The 21,723-nt window shown below is 36.0% G+C and overlaps 1 protein-coding gene across 1 annotated transcript in view; it reads left to right on the top strand.

Moving 5' to 3' along the window:
- LOC150110414 (uncharacterized) overlaps window positions 1-21,723 on the top strand; it is a 163,493-nt gene that overhangs the window by 13,616 nt on the left and 128,154 nt on the right. Inside the window, exons 2-3 of the mRNA XM_090393596.1 lie at window positions 6,669-6,772; window positions 20,368-20,418. Coding sequence (XP_090249722.1) covers window positions 6,669-6,772; window positions 20,368-20,418 — 155 coding nt within the window. The remainder of the gene's footprint in view (window positions 1-6,668; window positions 6,773-20,367; window positions 20,419-21,723) is intronic.

Below are 21,723 nucleotides of genomic sequence, written 5' to 3'. Positions count from 1 at the left end.
TTTTTTTTTTGGGGGGGGGGGGGGGGGGCTTGATTTCATGTTGTTGGGATGGCTGTCATCTGTCATGGCCTGCAGTCCTCTTTGGTAAGATTATTCAAGATCCTTCTGGTGGTCTTCCAGGTGAAAGATGTGTTGTGCATTGTCCTCTGGTATAGGTGGACACAATTTGCCTCGGACTTCTATGCAGAAGTTGAAACAGAATAATGATGCCAGTTTTGTCATTAGGTATTGTTGAAGAAAGGTGGAAGCATAAACTGAAATTTTGCCACCTTCCTTTTCAAGCAAGTAGTAGACACTACTTCCATTTGTGCAGAAGAAGTTTTACATTTTGTTCTTTCAATGTCAGACTTAGATTTGTTAGTGATTGTTCAATTCTTGCAGTTTTCAGTATAAGATTAGAATTAAACCAGAGTGTGGTTTCAAGCCACTTGCGATATGCTTTTTTTTTTTTTTTTTTTGTCATGAACTATCTTATAACCCTTCTTGAAAACTCATGGCTTGAATGTTATCATCATCATTATTATTACATGACACCTCCAAGGAGTACAAGGACTCATCATGGGAGGGTACTCTACTTTACTCTGTTATTTACATCTCACCATTTTTTTCCTTCCACTTAATTCTTCTAATGGTCCTTATTCCATCATGGATAATTTCTGTTACATGATCACAGCAAATATTTATCATGATGTTGTTTCTATAGTGGAGGGGAGAAAGAGCATGAACACATGAATCGAAAGGAGATAAACTTGTAGGCGTTGCTTTGATAGTACCCCCCCCCCCACCTTACAAACTACTACCCTGCAGCCCTTCAGTTATGATTTGATAATGGTAGATGGCCACAAGATTATACAGTAGCTGATTGGGAAGCCTCCCAACACACTGACATCAGCTTCAGTCCCATTTGCTATCTGATGGTTAGCTGCAGAACTCTGCTGTACCCTCAAAATGATATACAGGAGGTCCTGCATCTATATGGTATATTTGGCATGTACATAAATGGTATCATTCACACTGCATGCTTGAAGGGGAACAGAGTCTAGAAACCCTGTTCGGTGAACCAAATGAGACATGTATGTGTATGTTTATATACTTCACAAAGAACAGAATGGGTTTACTAAAGGGAAGTCATGTTTTAGCAATTTGCTCATATTTTCTAATAATGTTATTGCTGAATTCTATAAAGGGAATGGATACACTATGATACTCTTAGAACTTTGGTAAGGCATTTGATTGGATACCACATGAAAGCTGTTGCATAAACTGAGGAATGTTGGATTGGAATATAAACTATTGACTTGGATAAGTAGATGACTGATGGACAGGTGCCACCACACACCATTTCATCACAGCCACCACACACCATTTCAGAAAATGGTGTGTGGTGGCTGTGATGGGGACCAGTGTACTCCAGGGATAGTACTTGGACCACTGTTATTCAGTCCATACATTAATGTTATCAAGAAGGACCAGACAGGTATTGTTCAGTTGTTTGCTGATGATGTAAAGTTAAGCAGGACAATCAGGATAGCAACTGATATATCGTACTCACAGAATGATTTCAGTAGGTTGGAATTGTGGGCAAATGATAATGCTATTATGCACCTTGGCACGATGAACGTTCCAATAGCATATTATATTGATGGGATTATGCCTGAAGAAATTGATGGGGCTAGAGATATTGAAGTTGTGGTCGATAGGAAGTTGAAGTTCTAAGTCACATAGAAAACATTGCAAATAAAACTCAGAGGTTAAGTCTGGTGCTGAAATGAATAGTAACATTTAAAAATAGGAAAGTCATTTTGCCTCTTTACAAGGCATCGATGCGACTTCATTTGAACTACTGTGCACAGATTTGGTCTCCTGAGAAGCTGAGGAGATAAAGAAACTGTGGAAAGGGTACAGAGAAGAGTTAAAAGCATGGACTGTAAATACTTATGAATGAGAGAAAGAGGTGTAATCTGATAAAAGTCTATAAACATCTGGAAAGTTGTAATTAGGGTCTTATCCTCGCTCTTAGGAAAAGTGCGCCAGTTTGCTTCAAAAAACTCCTGAATCACTTGGGGCTAAGCAGTACGATGTTGTGAGAGCTGCATCGCACATCACAGTTCAGGATGGGCATATTCCATTCTGAAGTGTCTCTCTTGGCATAGTTTTCTGTAAGCGCTGTACATTAATTCCTTAACAGCAACCTTAGAAAATTTGTAAATTGCCAAGAACGTGCTGCAATTTAATTTGTATGAAATTTATAATGCAATTTTTGTGCAATATGATTTATTAGTATGCTGGAAATAAATTTGTCCACATTTGGCTGTAGTCATCAAAATTTTTTATATACAGGCAAAAATAGCCACACCTTGTGTATATGTATGTATGTGTGTATATATGTATGCATGTGTGTGTGTATGTATGTGTGTGTGTGTGTGTGCGTGTACACGCACACATATATACACACATAGATACATACATGTATATACATACATACACACATACATACATATACACGAGGTGTGGCTATTAAATAACAAGACAAGGTGCGCTATGAATCGTGTACTCGTAGCAGTGGGATGAGCTTGCACCATGAATGACCTAGAAGATTCTAAATGCAGTTGAGATAAGTGTTGTTCACTTTGCTCATAGTTAGTCTGTAGGCAGTTATAAAAGAAACACTTGTGAGGTTAGTCACTTTGCTGGAATAATGAAAAAAAAATCAGCTAACGCCTTTTTTATTCCCATATATGGGGGGGTAGGCGAGGCCATTTAGCCCTATCTAACTTTTTGGAGACTGAGTGGGCAGTTCAATCTCCACTGGTACCAATCAGAGATAGATGGCCCAAGGCTATCACTAATTAAGCAGTACACAGTGAAGAGAGACGGCTCAAATGTGCTGCCATCTCGTGGTCCCTAACTTTAACACAATATATTTAATGTCTGAAATAATGTGGGTTCTACGGTCGATTTTCTTGAGTTTCTGAGAGGAAAAACCCACTTGCCCATGCCAGAGATCGACTAACTCGGGAACCAGTCGAAAAAAGGCTTAGAAAAATTTCCTCTAGTCGACGACTAGACTCGAAACCAAGTCTTCCTTCATGCGGCCAAGCGCCGTGGTATGCAAACATCACATCCACTGAGCTACACACGCTTGCTGGAATAATGTCTAATATTAAACTTGAGCAGCACATTAATCTCAAATTCCTTGTGAAATTGAAGAAACCACCGACCAAATGATTGAAACTGTTGCAGGAGATCTACAGTGATAATGTAATGTCATGTGCATGAATGTTTGAATGGCACAAACGCTTTGCTGAAGGTCGAGAAAATGTTGAAGATGACGAATGACCAGGTCACCCTGTCACAGCAGGAATAATGCAGCAGGAACCAAACAAAACATTGCAAAAATTAATGAAATTGTCTGCAACAATCACCGATTAAGCATTTGGGTGATAGCAGACATGGTGCACATTGATAAGGAGACTGTATGACAAATTTTACATGAGCAATTGAACATGAACAAGGTCTGCACCAAAATGGTTGCCAAAAACTTGTGTCAGGAGCAGAAAAACATCCAGAAACAAATTTGCACCGACATCATGGAATGGTTGACAGCAGAGCTGGACTTGTAGGAGAATATCATCACATGTGATGAGACTTTGATTTTCCAGTACAATCCAGAAACAAAGAGACAATTGATGCACTGGAAAACTCCCATGTCACCGAGAATGAAAAAAGCAAGAATGAGTAGGTCAAACCGGAAGGCAATACTGATCATTTTTTTTTCATTTCATTTCATTTTTTTTTTTTTATATCAATGGCGTCATAATGTTTGAATGGGCACCAGAGGGTCAGACAGTTCACCAACATTATTAACTTGAGGTTCTGGCCAAGCTGAGAGAATGAGTGAGGAAGAAGAGACCCGATCTGTAGAAGAACAATACTTTGATTCTCCATCAGGACAATGCAGCCCACAGTGCACTGTCTGTAAAGCAGTATCTGGCTGATAAAAAGATCCCAGTGTTGGACCATCCATCTTACTCGCCGGACTTAGCTCCATGCGACTTTTACCTTTTTCCAAAGTTGAAATTTGCATTGAAGGGCACCCATTTTCAGTCAGTGGATGAGATAAAATGGCAGCACTACTGAAGCAGATATCACCTGATGACTTGCAGCACTGCTTCCAACAATGGAATATTCACAATGGTGTATAGATAGAGAAGGGGAGTATGTTGAAGGGTATAACAATTAAGTTGTACAATTGTAATAATAAACCACATTTTTGCAACCAGTTTTGTTACTTAATACCTACACCTCGTTTATATATAAGTCCAACATGAGAAGCTGCAAGGTCTATAGACTCTTGTGTGGCTGCAGTCCTTGCAAATAAATGCCATGTGCTGTGCTGATGATGAATTTTGTTATATGGAAAATGGGATGAGGACAAGGGGACATCCATGGAAGTTAAGTTTTTGTGCAGTTAAGAATGGGATGAGAGTTAGACTTTTCTCTCACAGTGAGTGAGTGGAACAATTTGTTTTTTGAAATGGTGAGTGTATCTGGTGTGAATCTGTTTAAGAGAAGGTATGACACGTGGTTGGTGATGTCTGGCTTCCCTTGATGAGTTATTGGAACAATTTGTTTGTTGAAATGGTGAGTGTATCTGGTGTGAATCTGTTTAAGAGAAGGTATGACACCTGGTTGGTGATGTCTGGCTTCCTTTGATGAGTTATTGACTTTCTGGAAGTCCTTGATGATGATGATAATAATAATAATAATAATTCATATTTATAGAAAGTATTTTCACTTGGTTACAAATTATATTACTATGCATTTAGTAGACACATGCGTGTTAGACATTGCATAATATTTAAATAATAGTTCCACACATGTAAGAGAAAACTAAGTAGAATTTATTACCCCTATATATTTTGCTCAATATATCACAAGCTTCATTTAGGAAGAAGGCAGAAGAATTGACTACAACATTTAAATTATAAACATAAAATGCAATTATACAAAATGCGTCACAGCTGTACTAGTAGGAGGAAACACTGTTACAGTTCCAGAGATGTAAGTATAGTTGTATAATAATAATAATAATATAATAAAACATATACAAACAATTAATAGCAATCACTTCCTAAAACTTAGAGATAGGGCTTACAGTCTGTTCAGTTAAGGAGAGGGATAATAATTATCAGTTATTTTCTGTATCGAGGTTTTGCTGTCCATTAAGTAATAGAGCGAGATTTATTTTATTTAATTCTTCAAATAGAAGAGGCTCAGAACAAATTGTGTGTGCTCAGTGCACAAGGCTTTTGATAAAACCTGTTTTTTGTGAAGGATGATGATGTGAAGATGTGTAGATATATCTGCCTGTAAAGGATGGCTTCCTGTAAACTGATCATTCAATATCACCAGCTGAGGATGATAATTATCATCCCTCTCCCATATTTCAATCTGATGTTAACAGGATCTGCACACCCTACCTTAAAGAAATTTCTGAACAGATAGCAAGGACCCTTCATAGATATAATATATATACCACCTTCAAACCAGCCCATAAGTTGTCTTCTTTCTTAGCACCTATCAGAAATATATTATCACTGCTATTCTTTCCTGGTGTTTATCAAAAGCCCGTTCTTATCACCTTTGCTACTTGGACAGACTGGCCATTCTGCTATGATTAGAATCCAAGAACATCAAAATTATATAAGATTCCTGGAATCGGAAAGTTCAGGCCTCAATTCTCATGTAATCAGCACTAGACACAGAGCTGACTGGAGCAGAACCAAGATGCTACACTAGTAGGTTCAAATTTGATTATCTATTTCTTGAATTGTGTGATGCCTTTCACCATCCTAATCTTAATTGAACAGATTGTATGCCTTTCTCTAAGTTTTGGGAAGTGATTGCTATTAATTGTTTGTAAACTTTTTTTATTTTATTATTATTATTTTACAGCTATGACTGAGACATGTGGAAGTATATGCATGTTGTATTACTGGTTCTTTCATTCATAATTTAAATCTTGTAGCCAATTCTTCTGCCTTCTCTCTGAATGAAACTCATGATAAAATTGAATGAAATATGTAAGAGTAATAAATTCTATTCAGTTTTATTTCATATTTGCGAAATGATTATTTAAATATTATATTAAGAATTATATTATTTTTAAAATTTTTTATCCAAATCTTAGCAAACAGAGTGTGTGTGAAGTATCTTCATGACTATGCTACTTGTATATAGAGGCTGATGACTTCACATCAGTTGCCTTAGTATCCCATAATGCAAAGCACACATAACACACCATATTAATACTATTTGATTTATTAAATTCAGTTATAAAGTATGTGTTTACATAAGTGTTTTCCTTATGCTTTTATAAGTAATGGTTTGTCATTTTCGGATGTGCTTTGCATTATGGGATACCAAGGCAATTGATGTGAAGTCATCAGCCTCTGTATATAAATAGCCTAGTTTGAAGATATTTCACATGCAAGCTTTGTTTGCTTTCACTTGGATAAAGGATTAAACAAGAATATAATTTCTTGGCAAGTTTAATTTAAGAACACATATATTTATTTAACATATCCTTACTTTCTTTGTACATAAAGTTATAATGTTCATTTCCTTATGCTGTTTTGAGTTATGGTTGATCATTATCTTGATAGGTATCTGGAGAGACTTTTTACTTTTTAGAGCAGGATATCAAATGGTTACTAATACATCATGGAAGAACACTCATGCAATGCTGAGTACTGGTATTGAATATAAGGTAATTAACATTCTGTATTTTTAGAAGAAAGTAATTATATGCTAAGTAAATAAATATGTATTCTTAAACTCCAGTAAGTCAGTATGAAGCATCCAATCTGTGGTTTCCAAATTTCAAATCCTTATATTTATTTGCATTAAGTTGACATCCCCTGCATGTCTCCACATTTCCAGCTTATTCAAATCCTCTCAAAGAGCCAAAACATCAGCACTGTTACTAATAACCCTCCAAAGTTTCATATCATCTGTAAAAAACTGAACTGTAGTCTTGTGACAATATCATTGACATAAAGATTGAACAGCAGTGATCACAGGACTATAACTGTGATCTCCACAGTTATAGTCCTGTGTAACTCCATGGATTTTGTAACATTTCTACTCCCTGATCCTGCTCTCCCTATAATACAAACTGCTGACATCTCTCAGAGAACCAGTCATCAATCCAGTACACTAACCTAATATTCAAACACATATGATGCAACTTAAAAACAACTTGCCATGTGACGCTTTGTAAAAATACTTTGGAAAAATCAAAAAAAAAAAAAAATGGCAGTGTATCCTAACTTCATCCACTGCTCTTGTTATTCTATTGTGAAAAGGTAACCAGATTACTAAAACAGGAATGTCCTTTAACAAATCCATGCTGGTCTGCATAAATAATATTATCCTCATCTGCCAATTTTGTATACAAGTTCTTACCAATTTCTCCAAAACTTTAACAGCTACAAAAGAAATACAAACAATCCTATAGTTCGATACCTCCATTCTACCACCACCACCCTTATGCATTGGTACTATCTTACCCTCCTTCCGCTGTCCAGGAATGTGCCTCATTGCAAGACTTTCATTAAACAGCTAAGTTAATGGCATAGTTAATTCCATCGCACATTCCCTTAAACACATGGTGAAATTCCATCTAATCCCCCTACCTTATTGGCATTTAGCATACTCGGTATTTGGAATATATTCTCTTCATTCACTTCTAATCACTTCTAACATAACTTATTATCCTTCTAGGAATAAATCCTGTAGTATCAGGATGGAACATTCTTAATAAAATGATCATTAAATAGTTCAACTATGTTATCTACTTTGGTCACATTATTCCCATCTCCACTTAGCAAGATAATCTGTTCATTGTCATTTTTTCTCGACAAAAAACACCTTGGGATTCTCCTTGGATTGCATGCCAGTCTATTCTCATACTAATTTTTCACTCTTTATAATACTAGTCACTTTTGTGGCCTGAGCCTTATATTCCTCATGCAACTGGTCTCCACCTCTCTCTCTCATTTGCCATAATCTCTTTTTATTCTGCAATTCCCCTTTTATTCATTTTATCATCCATTTGGAGCTCTTTGGTGAGTACGGGCATGGCAAACCCGAGATACCCAAGCTAGACCTGATCTTACTTCATACAATATACACTTGGTATATCATATCTGGAGACTGCTCTTCTACTCTTCTTTCCCTCTACTCTCTCTCTCTCTTACCCCCCCCCCTCCCCCAGTGCTATTAGAGCAACTCAAGGGCGAAGGGGTGACTCTTTCATCTCAAACTGTAGTTTCCACTATCTACTAAAAAAAGTGGCTGAATTCAGTTCAAGGAGTGGTGGTGGTTGATTGACGAAAACTTAACCATTGAAACCGAATGAACTCTAACTGATGTAAAGATACATGCTGGCTCAACTGTCACCCGGTCAAACAGGGGTCACGCCCACTATTAGGGAACCAAGATATTGAAGGCGAAAAATATGCTATTGGAACAAAACATCACCTAATAGAGGAAAAACATAAGCATAGGAACATGGAATGTAAGAACTCTTCACCAGGCAGGAGCATTGGAAATGCTCCTTCCTTGATAACTACTGCATGAATTAGACAACTATCGATGGAAAGTGATTGGACTCTGCAAAATCAGATGGACTGGAAAAAGAGAATTCCACCATGAATGGTACAAAATCTTAACGTCAGGCAGGGAGGACAACAAACACCAAGAAGGAGTAGCACTTATATTAAAACCAAAGGCTCAAAACTCTCTGTTGTCCTACAATCCTATCTCACCTAAGATAATTAAAGCAAGATTTAAAACATGAATCAGATCACTAACTATTATTCAAGTATACTCACCGACTTCGACATCATCAGAAGAAGACATTGAGGAATTCTATATAGATTTGCAAAAAGTAGTACAGCAGACATCAAGTCAAGATCTCCTAATTGTAATGAGGGACTTAAATGCAGAAGTAGGCAAAGACTGGGATACCTGAAAAAGAGTAATCGGAAAGTTCGGGTATGGAGAAAGCAAAGAACGTGGCGAAAGACCGCTAAACTTCTGCTCAAATAATAGACTAACAATAACCAGCACTCTCTTTTAACATCCAAAACCCCAAAGAAAATGGACATGGATATCACCAGACAGACAAACCAAGACAAGAATATATAGACTATATTATTTTAAACCAAAGATGGAAATCAAGCATCCTAAACTGCAGATCCTTTTCTGCAGATTGTGGATCAGACCATGCTAGTATTAGCAAACCTAAGAATGATGTTAAAATCTGGAAGCACTTTTAGAGTCAAAAGGAGACTGAATGTAAAAAAAAACTACAAGACAACAATAATCTAAGAAAATATCAACTAGAACTAGATAAAAACCTGAAGGAACTACCAAAACCAAAACAGCACATAAACATTGAAGAACATTAGTGCAAATTAAAGGAAATAATATTAAATTCGGCAGAAAAAAACAATAGGTTACACCACAGAAAGAGAAAGTAAAAAGAATTGGATCTCGAATGAAGTAAAAAGGTTAAGCGATTAAAGGAAAAGCATGAAACTAAAACAGAACTATAACAGAAATGAATATAATAGATTAACCAGAGAAATTAGAAAACTAGTTAAAAGAGACAAGAATAATTGGTTAGAAGAAAAATGCAAAATGGCAGAAAAGCTATCAAAAGAAAATAACCTTCATGGATTATATACACAAATAGACCAAATTAGTAAGGCACGGACAACAAAAATTATAATGATCAAAAACAAAGAGGTTCAACTAATTGAAAGTAAAACAAAAAGAATGCCAGATGGGAAGAATACTTCAAAGGTTTATATAATAAAACAGCTCCCATGATATTACGATTCCAGCCACTGAAATGAAAGAGGAAACAAATATCTTTACCAAAGAAATAATAGCACACATCATAGAAAAAAAAATTCAAAACTAGGAAAGCACTGGCATTGATCAAATACATGCAGAATTCTTTAAAGCAAAAAAGGAACAACTTTTGGAACCATTAAAAACATTATTTGAAAGGATCTACAAAATGAAGCAGTGCCTACTGATTGGACCAAATCAATCATAACTCCTATATACGAAAAAAAGGAGATAAAACAGAATGCAGTAATTACAGAGGCATTAGCCACCTCAGTATTCCAAGTAAGGTTTTTACGAAAATACTCCAAAAACAAATTAAGCCACATATAGAACTGGCACTAGGAGAAGAACAAGCTGGTTTTAGACCATGACAAAGCACAATTGATCAACTATTCACCTTAAGACAGCTAATAGAAAGGACACTAGAGTACAACCAAAGTTGCTACATAAATTTCATAGACTTTCGTCAGGCATTTGATTCAATCTGTAGAAGAGAACTATGGAAAACTATGGAAGAATTTGGAATCCCCAACAAAACTATAAGAATAATAAAGAATCTGTATGAGAAATCTGAAAGTGCAATATGAATAGAGGATACCTTAACCAACTGGTTCCACAAAGAGAGCAGAGTAAGACAGGGATGCAATCTGTCACCAGACCTGTTCAATCTTACACTGGAAGAAGCATTCAATAAGGCCTTAAACAATGAAGACTCCGAAATCAAAATATATGGGAAAAATGTGACAAATTTAAAATTTGCAGACGACATTGCATTACTTGCAAGCACAGAAGAAAATCTACAGCGAATTTCTGATAAAATAAAGGAGGAGTGTATAAAATCTGGATTAAACATAAATATAGACAAAACAAAAATAATGCAAATAGGAAAAAGAAGCACCAATCTAATCTGAAAATTGAAATTGATAGTAAGAATCTAGAGCAGGTAGAAAACTTCACCTACCTTGGAGGAGTTATTGAGTACAATGATGAAATTATAAAAGATATAAGCAGACGAATCAGTCAATCATCCCAAACTTTGGACGACTTTATAAAATATGGAAGTCAAGAGACATCAAACAAGTAACAAAAGTAAGAGTCTATGAAACAATGGTCCTCCCAATACTCCTGTATGGAAGTGAATGCTGGAATCTCAAAAAGGCTGAAGAGAAAAAATTATTAATTACTGAAATGGGTTGGCTAAGAAGATTACTTGGAGTATCTTGCTGGATCGACTAAGAAACGAAGACATAAGGAAACAGCTAAAACAAGAACTAACAATAATAGACAAAATCCAGGAAAGAAGACTGCGATTGTTTGGCCATGTGACCAGAATGGGAATAGAAAGACTACCATCTAAAGCCCTGAATACAACGATGGAAGGTAAAAGATCCAAAGGATGGCCAAGAATTAGATGGATTGACAAAATAAAAGAGGGCCTGAAAACCAAATCACAACAAGAGAGACCAAACTAGACAGAATTGTATGGACTCTCCTGGGACAGACAGAATTGGGAAGAGTTCATTCGTCCTCATCATCATCATCATCATCCACATAGATAATGGAAGAGAGAAGAAGAAGATCATCCATTTGACTCTAAATTGATTTATTTTCTTCACCAAAGATATACAATCTGTCATTGCTGTCAACCTGTGGCGCACCTACCCAGGATTTAATCTTTGGGGGGGGGGCCGAGTTGAAAGAATAAAAATATTTTTATCTGTTCAACTAAAATTCGTTAAATTTAATTCATTCAATAAAATTCATTAAATAAAATCCATTAGGTGATTATAAAAGTTTATTTAAAGAATAAACTCCAGTTTTCTTTTCTTTTAACAAAGCTCTTGAATTATTTCATTAATGGTTACATTAATGTCTGTGTATATACAGCAAAGCCAAGGCGTAAGTTAGAAAATGAAGTGTTGCAAATATTTTTAATAACTTATAGATGTTAGGATATATCATTTTGTCACACTTTGAAACTGCATCAATCGCATTTTTGCATGGAGCTATTGCAAACGGTTTTTCAAATTTCTTATACCACAACTTGAATTCGGTGTTCAAAATTGCTGGATTTGTATCACCGACATAAAATTCACAGAACTGACACAAATTTTCCATTGCACTTGCTGTTGGAGCATCTTTTCCATTTGGTAGAAGAGAAAAAAAAAATTTCAAAATTTTGTGGTGCCGAGTGAAACATTCCTGAAATTGAGTCAATATTTGGTCAATTAATAGAATGAAAATAGTTCTCCTGAAATACTCTTCTACAGAATCGGCTGGAATGAATTGAACCTTAATGTTTGTTTTGATGTACTCTTTGGCTTTTTAATGTGAATATTAAAATTATTGGCTTTTATACATGCTTCATCGTAAATATCTTTAAATGAAGAATCTGGTGTTTCACGAATGGTATTTAATTGAGCCACAACATCGTCAACAAAATTAGGGCAATTAAGAGGTCACTGTCAGATTTTTGCATTATTTTAGACAGTGGTAAGGTATGCAAATATTTTTTTGCAAGCTAAATAAAGATATTATAAAATCAAATTCACACAATGAATTATTCAAAAGTTTGGTGTTAGAGGACGAGTCTCTGTCTTCCCAAGAAATGATTGTTTCAAGACTTTGAATCACTGCATCACATAATTCCACCATGGTCATGATGGCGTCATGGTATTCCACCCACCTAGTCGGGCAAACTCGGTGTAGTTTCTGTCTCTTAGTATGAGTGTATATTTATCAGTGTTGTCAACAAGAACATCCTGTCTCTTTAGGGTATTGAGGAAATTGTGTACCTTTTCAATTATGGCAATGCAATTTCTTATTTCAGTCACAGATACATCATTTCCAATTGCCAAATTCAAACTATGATGCACAATGAACATATAAAGCTTGTGGATATATAGCTGATATGTGAGATTGGACACCATTAAAGTTTCCACTCATTGATGCGGTGGCATCATAACCTTGCCCACGTAAATATGACAAATCGATGCCATAATTATTTAAGCTTTCTAATATTTCGTCAGATAAGTTTTTTCCTGTAGGGCTTGTTACAGGAGCAAATTATAAAAATTGTTCACAAACTTTGTTGTAATTTTCTTTGTCTATATACCTGGCACACAAGGAAAGATGTTTAGTGGTAAAAATGTCACAAGTTTCATCAGCAAGAATTGAAAAACATTTCACCAAATTAATTTTTTAGACCAAACAGTTCAAAATGATTTCATTACATGCATTTATAATTTTATTTGTATGTTCCAACCAATGTAAGTAGCATTTTTGGCAAAATGTTTAAAATGTTCAGCCAAGTTTTCATCGCTTGCATCAATTCTCGTTCTTAACAAAGCTCGAAAATAGCCTTCATTGGCAATTCGCTACTGTTCAAATGAAAATTTTCCATAATCATGATGTCCTGTCAAGGACATATTTTGCCGACCACATAAAATTACTGTTTTTATAATCGGCTCTAATCGTTTCCGATTAACTTCAGCTTGTGATGCACTATCTGCATCAATTTGTCAATTGATTGGAATACATTTTCCATCTCGAATCTTGTTTAGCCTTTCGTAAGTCTTAACAGCCGTTATATGATATTTTGTTTTTTGATGATTATTAAATTTCTCAATGGCTTTCTTCCAGTTATTATAACTTTGCATAACTAACTGCCCAGGTACTTATTTAAGCTATCTAATATTTTGTCGGGTAAGTTTTTTCCAGTAGTGCTTGTTACAGGAACAAATTATAAAAATTGGTCACAAACTTTGTTGTCAATTTCTTCGTCTATATACCTGGCACAAATTATAAAAATCTATATTTACATTCTTCAGATTTAGATTTTCCAACATTAGCAGGTGCAAAAAACACACAATATTTACAGTGTGCACTATTTTCAACTTGAGAGCACACAAGCCATGTAAATTTTTCAAACCATGTGTATTGAAAACTTCAGTTGTGAATTGCAGCACAGGTTGCAGGAAAATTAAACTTTGGTTCTGGTTTCCACAACTTTTTCACAATATCTAAATTATCGTCATAATTAATTGTTTGTTCTTTCAACAATGCGATGTCATGAGAATTATTAATAACTAAGGATGCACTTTCTTCTGGATAATTTGATGGGTTTGTCTGACTTACAACTGGGGAAACCGAATCCAAATCAGTATTGACAATATTAATAGCACCAACATTGCTACTAACATTTGAATCATCCTTTTTTTTGGTTTTTTTGGTTTTTTTGAAATAGTTCAATAAAATACTCTGCATACGTTTTTCAGCCATAATTTGAAGCACAAAATCCAAAAAATAAAATAAAATCTTTTACAAATTTAACTTTAAAATGTTATTGAAAAATTTATGTACAGTAAAGGTTACTCCTCAGAGATGGAAAGCTAAGTTTCAAGTTCAAGACATGCTTTTCAACAAACTCAATGCAAAATAGCACAGAATATGAGCATATTGCACTCGACCTATGACTGAGCATCTGCAATGATTCGCCTATACATGATGCCCGTGATTAGTGCCGTAACGAGGGTGTGGCGAAAGAGGTGACCACCACGGCCACAACTTGGGCGCAAAACGTAAAAAATAAAAATAAATAAATAGATATAAAAGTCCGCTATTTTATATTGTATTTTTAAATTTTGGCAATATGCTGCTTTAGACACAAATTCTGCAACACACTGCAACTCATGGGGTTAATAGTAAGTATTTAACATAATGCATTTAGTAAAATTTAACTTGCTGCATTTAAATTTTTAAAAATGTGTGCCATTTTTGGGTTAGTGGAGTGCAAGTTAGACACTCTCGTTACTGTACTGCCCATGATCCTCTCTGGCCCAGCTTGGACAGCTATAGGACAGCGTTTCTCACCCTTTCTAAGCCCAAGGACCAGTAAAATGCCTAAAACAATTCTATGGACCACTAATGTAATTTTTATGTAATTTTTTTTTAAAAACATATGTGGGGATTACCAACATTTGGTAAAAACTGTGCCATTTATGACATAATAAATCTAAAAGCATGTTTTGAATATACATGGAAACATAATTAACTTGTTAGTAAACAATTAAAAGTGTATCATCATTGAACAAAGCTTTAATTTTTAATAAATAAATAATATGATATAATTATGTTACTATTTACTTTTAATGAGATTGATGAGCTTCTTGGCCTTGTGGAGTTACTGGATATCTGGCTCAATATTGGTCAACTTCAGTCAAAGAACGGCACACACACTAAGACAAATTCTGTCTTTTGTTTTTATTCGAAGGAGCAATGAAAATCTTTTCTCGCAAAGATAGGTTGTAGAAAACTGCATGATGATTTTCGATGCTTCTTCAGATATTTCAGGAAATTCACTTCTCACTGAAGGCGAGATCCAGAATTGAGCCAAATCACAATCATGGAATTGTATTTTAAGCCCACTATCACTTGAAAACTGAATTAGCTGTTCTTTTTTCGATAACGAAAGGTCGTTTCCATGAAAAGGTCATTCCATTTCAGACTGCAAACCTGAAATGGATCATGGTCCCACAGAAATTTCTTATAAAAGATATTCAGAAAATATGTTTCCAAATTCTGTTTCAAAGTTTTAAGGTGGACATAAACCCTTTCCAAGTTAAATTCTAAACTAATAAGTTTCGCGACCCTATACAAAATAACCAATTGTATTTACCTTTTGAATACTATCCAGGGAAGCTCCAAACTTCCCAGAACCTTTCATCATGAGTTTGTAATCAGACTACTGTTGATATTGACTTTATATACACATTCAAAGCTGTAAACAGTTGTTGAATAATAGCACAATAATGTAGGCATAATTACCATAAAGGGAGAAAAGTCACAAAACAGAAAATGTTCCTACAAAATAACCAGTTGTATCTTTGAATGCGATCCACTGGTCGAGTGTCTAGCAAGTCAGCAAATCTTTCTATTTGTTCAGGTATTAATATTATTGCATTGCAACTGGTGGGAATTCTGTGTTTCTGTGGATTCGTTACAGACCTCTTTCTCTTCAGAAGCTACACACAAACTGTCATTACAAACTCGTTTTGTATTATCACTGCCATACGAGCTATTTTTCTGTTAAGCTACTTATCCATAATTGAAATATCGTACTTACTCGAATATAACTCACCCTTGCATATAACTCACACCCCTGATTTTACTTTTTGAAAAAAGAAATTAAGAGGCAAGAAAAACAAGTACTTTTATTATGTCAGTGAATGTACCAGCAGTCTGTGTAATATATTTCTCAACAAATAGTGCAATTAGAAACAACTGGGATAAAAATGACACTAATTAATGAATCATATGGTTCCCCCCCCCCATACAGAAACTATGCTGTATAGACTAGAGCAAAACCATATGTTGGACCGACAAACACAGTATCTAACTAAAAACTATTGTTATTAATTAGATGTGTGTGAGTTCACTCACCCCAAAGCAGCAATAACATTCAACTGAATGTGTTGAAATTCATAAATGTGTTAAAACTAAGAAATATATATATAGTGAATGTTGGTATGGCAGTTTCACATATTATTGGAATTCGGTTGAAGAGAGTTAGCATTTCATCTCAATTGTCAGCTTGCTTTTATCTTTCCGTCACGTGATTTCTGAAAAATATATAAATACTGGGGGTTAACTCACAACACACTTTGTCCAAGTATTACTTAGCACTTCTGAAGATATATTGAGTCTTGGTTGAAAGAGGAAAACCTTTAATAATAAAAATCAATAAACAACAAGCAATTGGTTGAAATATGGTCATGTGGATAACACATGTTCACTTCAAATCTGACAAAGCAGCAAGGGAAGCAATAAAATCATATTGCTTCACCCCTCTTTTATTACTTGTCATTCTGCCCCTACAAATTAAAATAGTGGCAGAATGTCATCGAATGAACATTCTGCCACTATTTTTTTTAAGTATCCATTTTATTTCAATAATTTTTACTTACTTATTCACTTTTTCTTTTTTTGGGGGAAGTGGCCCTTGTTCCCCCCTCCCTGGGTGCGCCACTGCTGTCAACAATTTTTTTTTCTTGAGTATCTTCCATGCACGAATGACCTAAGTCTATGATAATTACCTGCTTTATAATTCCATATAACTTTCTTCTGTTTTGATACTTCCCCATGTCTGTTCATCCTCCAAGTCAGGACCGCTTGGTCACTCTCACCAATGGGAGACAGGTATGTCATCACAATCAGATCCTCTGATGCCATGACCAAATCCACAACACTCGATCCTCGTGTTTCCTCCACCACATGCTACCTAAGATAGTTGTTCCTCAAGAAGTCCAAAAATTCAGTTACCTCATTACTGCATGATGCTGTCTCCTCTGCCCTGTTTACATTACTATAGTTGAATTCCCCACATTTTGATCACTCACTTTGTGCTTGCCTAAATTTGCCTATAAACTAATTTGTCCAAACATTTCTTGCTCATTACCATCTGTATTCCCTGGTCTGTGGCAATACCTAGTTTTTCTCTGGAAAAAATAGTGGTGGTGGTCGGTGGTGGTAGATGCCGTTGGTGTAGTTGCAGTCAGTTGGTGGATTGAGTGGTGAAGATATAGTTGTAGAGTAGGTGCCCCTCCCTTGATGAGTCTTTGGACTCCCTGGAAGTGTCAAATAATAATAATAATAATAATAACAACACTCCACTAAATATCTTGTCCTAGGAACATCCATCCCACACCATATACTCTCAAAGCCATTAGTGCTATTTGCACTGATATTCTCCACCCTGAGAGTACACAGTTCATCTCTTATCATGAGTAACACTCCACCACTACCACATTTACCTTCCCTATTCTGCTGAAATATGCTATATCTTTCAATTTCTATCCCTGTTAGAACATCCTCTTCAGTTAACCAAGCTTCATTGATACCAACAACCTTTGGAGGGAGGGAGGGAGAGAGAGAGAGAGAGAGAGAGAGAGAGTGTGAGTGAATCAATACCACAGACATTCTCTTTATTCCTAATGCTCAGCTTTGTATATAGAAACATCAACATATCATCTGCATTCTTATAGCAATTATTTCTCATTTCTCAAGCCATTATCCCCACGAGGCCATCACTGCCACATTCCACCTGTGCAATTCTATTTTCCCTGTCCCAGTACACTCACTTTCCCAAAAAGCAACAGTCTCTCCAAATGCCTGTGCCCCTCTGTATTCTAATGCAATCCATATCTTTCCTACAGCTCCCTTCTATTCTCAAACATATTCCATACATCCATATATTCCAGATCTCTTTTTATGCATATTTTCACTATCATCTCACTTGTCATCACTTCTCTTCTCCTTCACTTCTCATTATCATATCGGGGCAACATGCTTCCTATCTTTCCTCAGACACATTTCTGCTGCACTATGTCTAGCATCAACTTCAAATCCCATGCTACGTGATTCATGCTACCTCTCAGGTCATTTGTACCAACATTACTATCATCTCCTCTACACTGCCATTGCCACACTTTCTGTTGGTCCACCAGGAAAGCACTCTTCTGGCACTCTACTCTTCACACCCTCAAATCATCAAATCTCAACATACCACTCTGAATAGATTCATTCATTCTTCTCTCACTGGCATTCCTGACTCTTATGGCTTCCAATCTCTCTCTTTCTCTTGTTTCTCTCCCATTCTTCCTTCTCCCTTCTCAACTTTCTGTCCCCTGCTTCCACATTCTCATCTTGTTGTAACTTCCTCTCTCTCTCTCTCTCCCCCCCCCCTCTCCCATTCTCTTGCCTTCCTCCCACTCTTTCTCTCTGATGCTGTTTTCTTATGCCTACTCTTGTTCCTTTCACACTACCAACTTGTCTATCCTCCCAAGATCAACATTCACCCTCCTCAGCTTGGTCTTCATTCTTTTCATCTCCTTTCTCAGCAGTTCTATTTTTCTCTCCACACATTCTGCTTTCAATTGCCATTCACATACGATCATTGCCATCAGACAAACTATCTCTGTCTGCTCAACTACTCAAGGCTAAATCTCTATGTAGTTCTTTAACAAACTCTCCATCTTACACCACACTACTGGCCTTCACAAACTGAAAATGTCCGTGCGGTTAGCCTAGTGGTTATGTGTTTCGCAACCTTATGCCTGGGGAAGGAGTGTCCTAGGTTCGATTCCCGTCGATGACGTGAGGAGCTCAAGGATCTTCCTCAGCCATAGCCAAGTTAGCTGGTCTTGGGCGTGGACAGCAGGGTTTTTCCTGCCAGCTTATCTGGGGTTTTTCACAGGACCGGTTTGCCTGCTTGCAGGCAAACCGGTCCCGTGAACACACACGGATTACAGTCAGGAATACTGACCTAGCCTTAGGCCTGATTTGTCAGCTATGCCGGTTCCGGAGCCCAGATAAAATTTGGGGGGGGGGGGACTTATGCTAAATGCACACGTGTTCCGGCATGCCAATTTACACGTCGCAGAATTGCCATCTTTTCTTCTACCGAAATACATTTTCTGTCTTTTTTCTCCATGTTACTAACATGGATAATCCACTACCGCAACTTGAAAGCAACTTTCACACGCTAAATTACGTTGCAGAAATTCTGCAATATCAATTCGTACTGTGATTGAAAAATCATATCGCTCATCACTACAGTACTGCTGCATGCGCACAAGTCACCGTGATGACGGAAACGAAACTACAGCCGAAAGCAACACCACCTGAGAACAGAAATGTGCAGATTTCCGCTGAAATTGATTCGAAAATCGGTATTGCCACCGAGAAAAAAAACACAAATCACGGGAAATAACGTCCACATCAAGTTGTTAATGGTGGGAAAACAATACATCGTGAGAATAGGCCTTAAGACGGGACCAACAGAAAATGACGTAAATTGCGTTTGGGGTTTTACTGTATATATTTATATATTCTTATTTATTTATTAATTTTTTTCATAAAACTTTGTGCACATAGAAGAACTATTGTTAAATAGCGGCTAGGCATTGTGGGGGAGCACGATTTGGTATTAAGGATTGTTGTTGTTGGCCTATGCCACGTTTCATATTGCAAAATTTATTTTGTTACCTTGTCATTTACTGTGGTTGTTTTTTAAAGCTGTTGCTTTTTCAGATGTAGGATCTCAGTATCATGACACTATCTCTAGATAAAAATCTACTACATTTCTATTGAGACATGAACTTCACATTACTAATACCATGTTCTAACATAAAAATTTTCATAAATTTTCATGGAGAACATCCACACACAAAATAACAAAAGTCTTTATGTGATGATTATGAGATGAAAAGTCAACATGGTGAATTCTTCCTAGTAAGGAAGTTATGACTTCTAGCAGTCTTGTTTTCATTTTAAACATATTTTTTCCAAAACATTTTTTTTTTTACAATTTATTATATAAATGTGATATATTACTGCTGTTATTCTGTGTTATTGTTATTACTGTTATTATTTTTCATATAGGATAAACTAGTAGAGTTAAGAATAAGGCAGAAACTTAATAAGGAATTTCAGGTAAGAGAGAGAAACTTCAGTGCTTTTCATTCACTTAATCCCATAGCAAAATATCAACTTGAATTATTTTTGTATTAATTCTTATCTTTTAATTATCATTTATTGACTAGTTAATTTTTGTTTACAGCTTTTTGATATTATAGTTGATTCGCACTATAGCAAACTCATAGGAACGGCACAAAATATTGTATGTGATTCACTATGAGCAGATTTTATTAAATAATAAATAACCAGGTTTCAATTCATAAACATTTTTTATTTATACTAGATGTATTTCTTCAACATGTTTCACCATCTATATGGCTAACACAATCTACATGAGATTGTTTAATATAAGTAAAAACCTGACAAAAAAAAAAATAGATGTTTTCCAACAGTTATTGATATTCATAAATTAAAAAGACATAGTTTAATCATGAGTATCATTATACTCATAATAATGATAATATTATTATTATGAGCTATCCTGGTTGGCTGAGTGGTTAATGTATCTGCTCTCCAGCCAAAAGGCTGCGGGTTCGAATCCCGCCTTGGATGTTTGTGACTGCCTGCGAAAATACTAGTGGTGGTGGTGGTCGGCGGTAGATGGCATTGGTGTAGATGATGAATGTAGTTGCAGTTGGAGATGGAGAACTGTAGGGTAGGTGCCCTCCCTTGATGAGTCTTTGGACTCCCTGGAGGTGTTATGTAATAATAATAATAATGATGATAAAATATTATTATTATGAGCACCACCATGGAGTCTGAAAGCTCATTGTGGGAGGTCCCACATTAACCATTATTCACACAATACCTATTATAACTTTGAACTTTATAACTCTGCAATGTGTTCAACATTCACCACTCTCTCCATGTAAAAAATTCTAATCCTCACACCCTTACTAACCACATTCTAGCCGGCCTGGTTGGCTGAATGGTTATTGTATCTGCTCTCCAACCAAAAGACTGTGGGTTCAAATCCTGCCTTGGGCATGGATGTTTATGATTATCTGTAAAAATACTAGTTGTAGTGGTGGGCATAGATGGTGTTGGTGTAGATGATGATGGTAGTTGCAGTTCCCTGGAGTTGGTGAATTGAGAGGTGGAGATGGAGAGTTGTAGAATAGGTGTACTGAAATCCCTCGATGAGTCTGTGGACTGCTTGGAGGTGTCACATGATAATAATAATAATAAAAACATTCTTACACAACTTTCAGAGATGACCCCTCGTTTACTTCTTGCTTGTTGTATACTGAAATATTTCTTTTGTATCAATATTATAGAATTCCTTTAGTAGCTTATAAATTTCTATTATGTCCATTCCCT

Source organism: Typopeltis vanoorti, chromosome 1 (genome assembly GCF_054136105.1).
Source record: "Typopeltis vanoorti isolate ZY-2024b chromosome 1, IOZ_Tvanoo_1.0, whole genome shotgun sequence".
Classification (NCBI taxonomy): domain Eukaryota; kingdom Metazoa; phylum Arthropoda; class Arachnida; order Uropygi; family Thelyphonidae; genus Typopeltis; species Typopeltis vanoorti.
The sequence above is the reverse complement of the archived record's forward strand: the minus strand, read 5'-3'. Positions and strand labels throughout refer to the sequence as shown.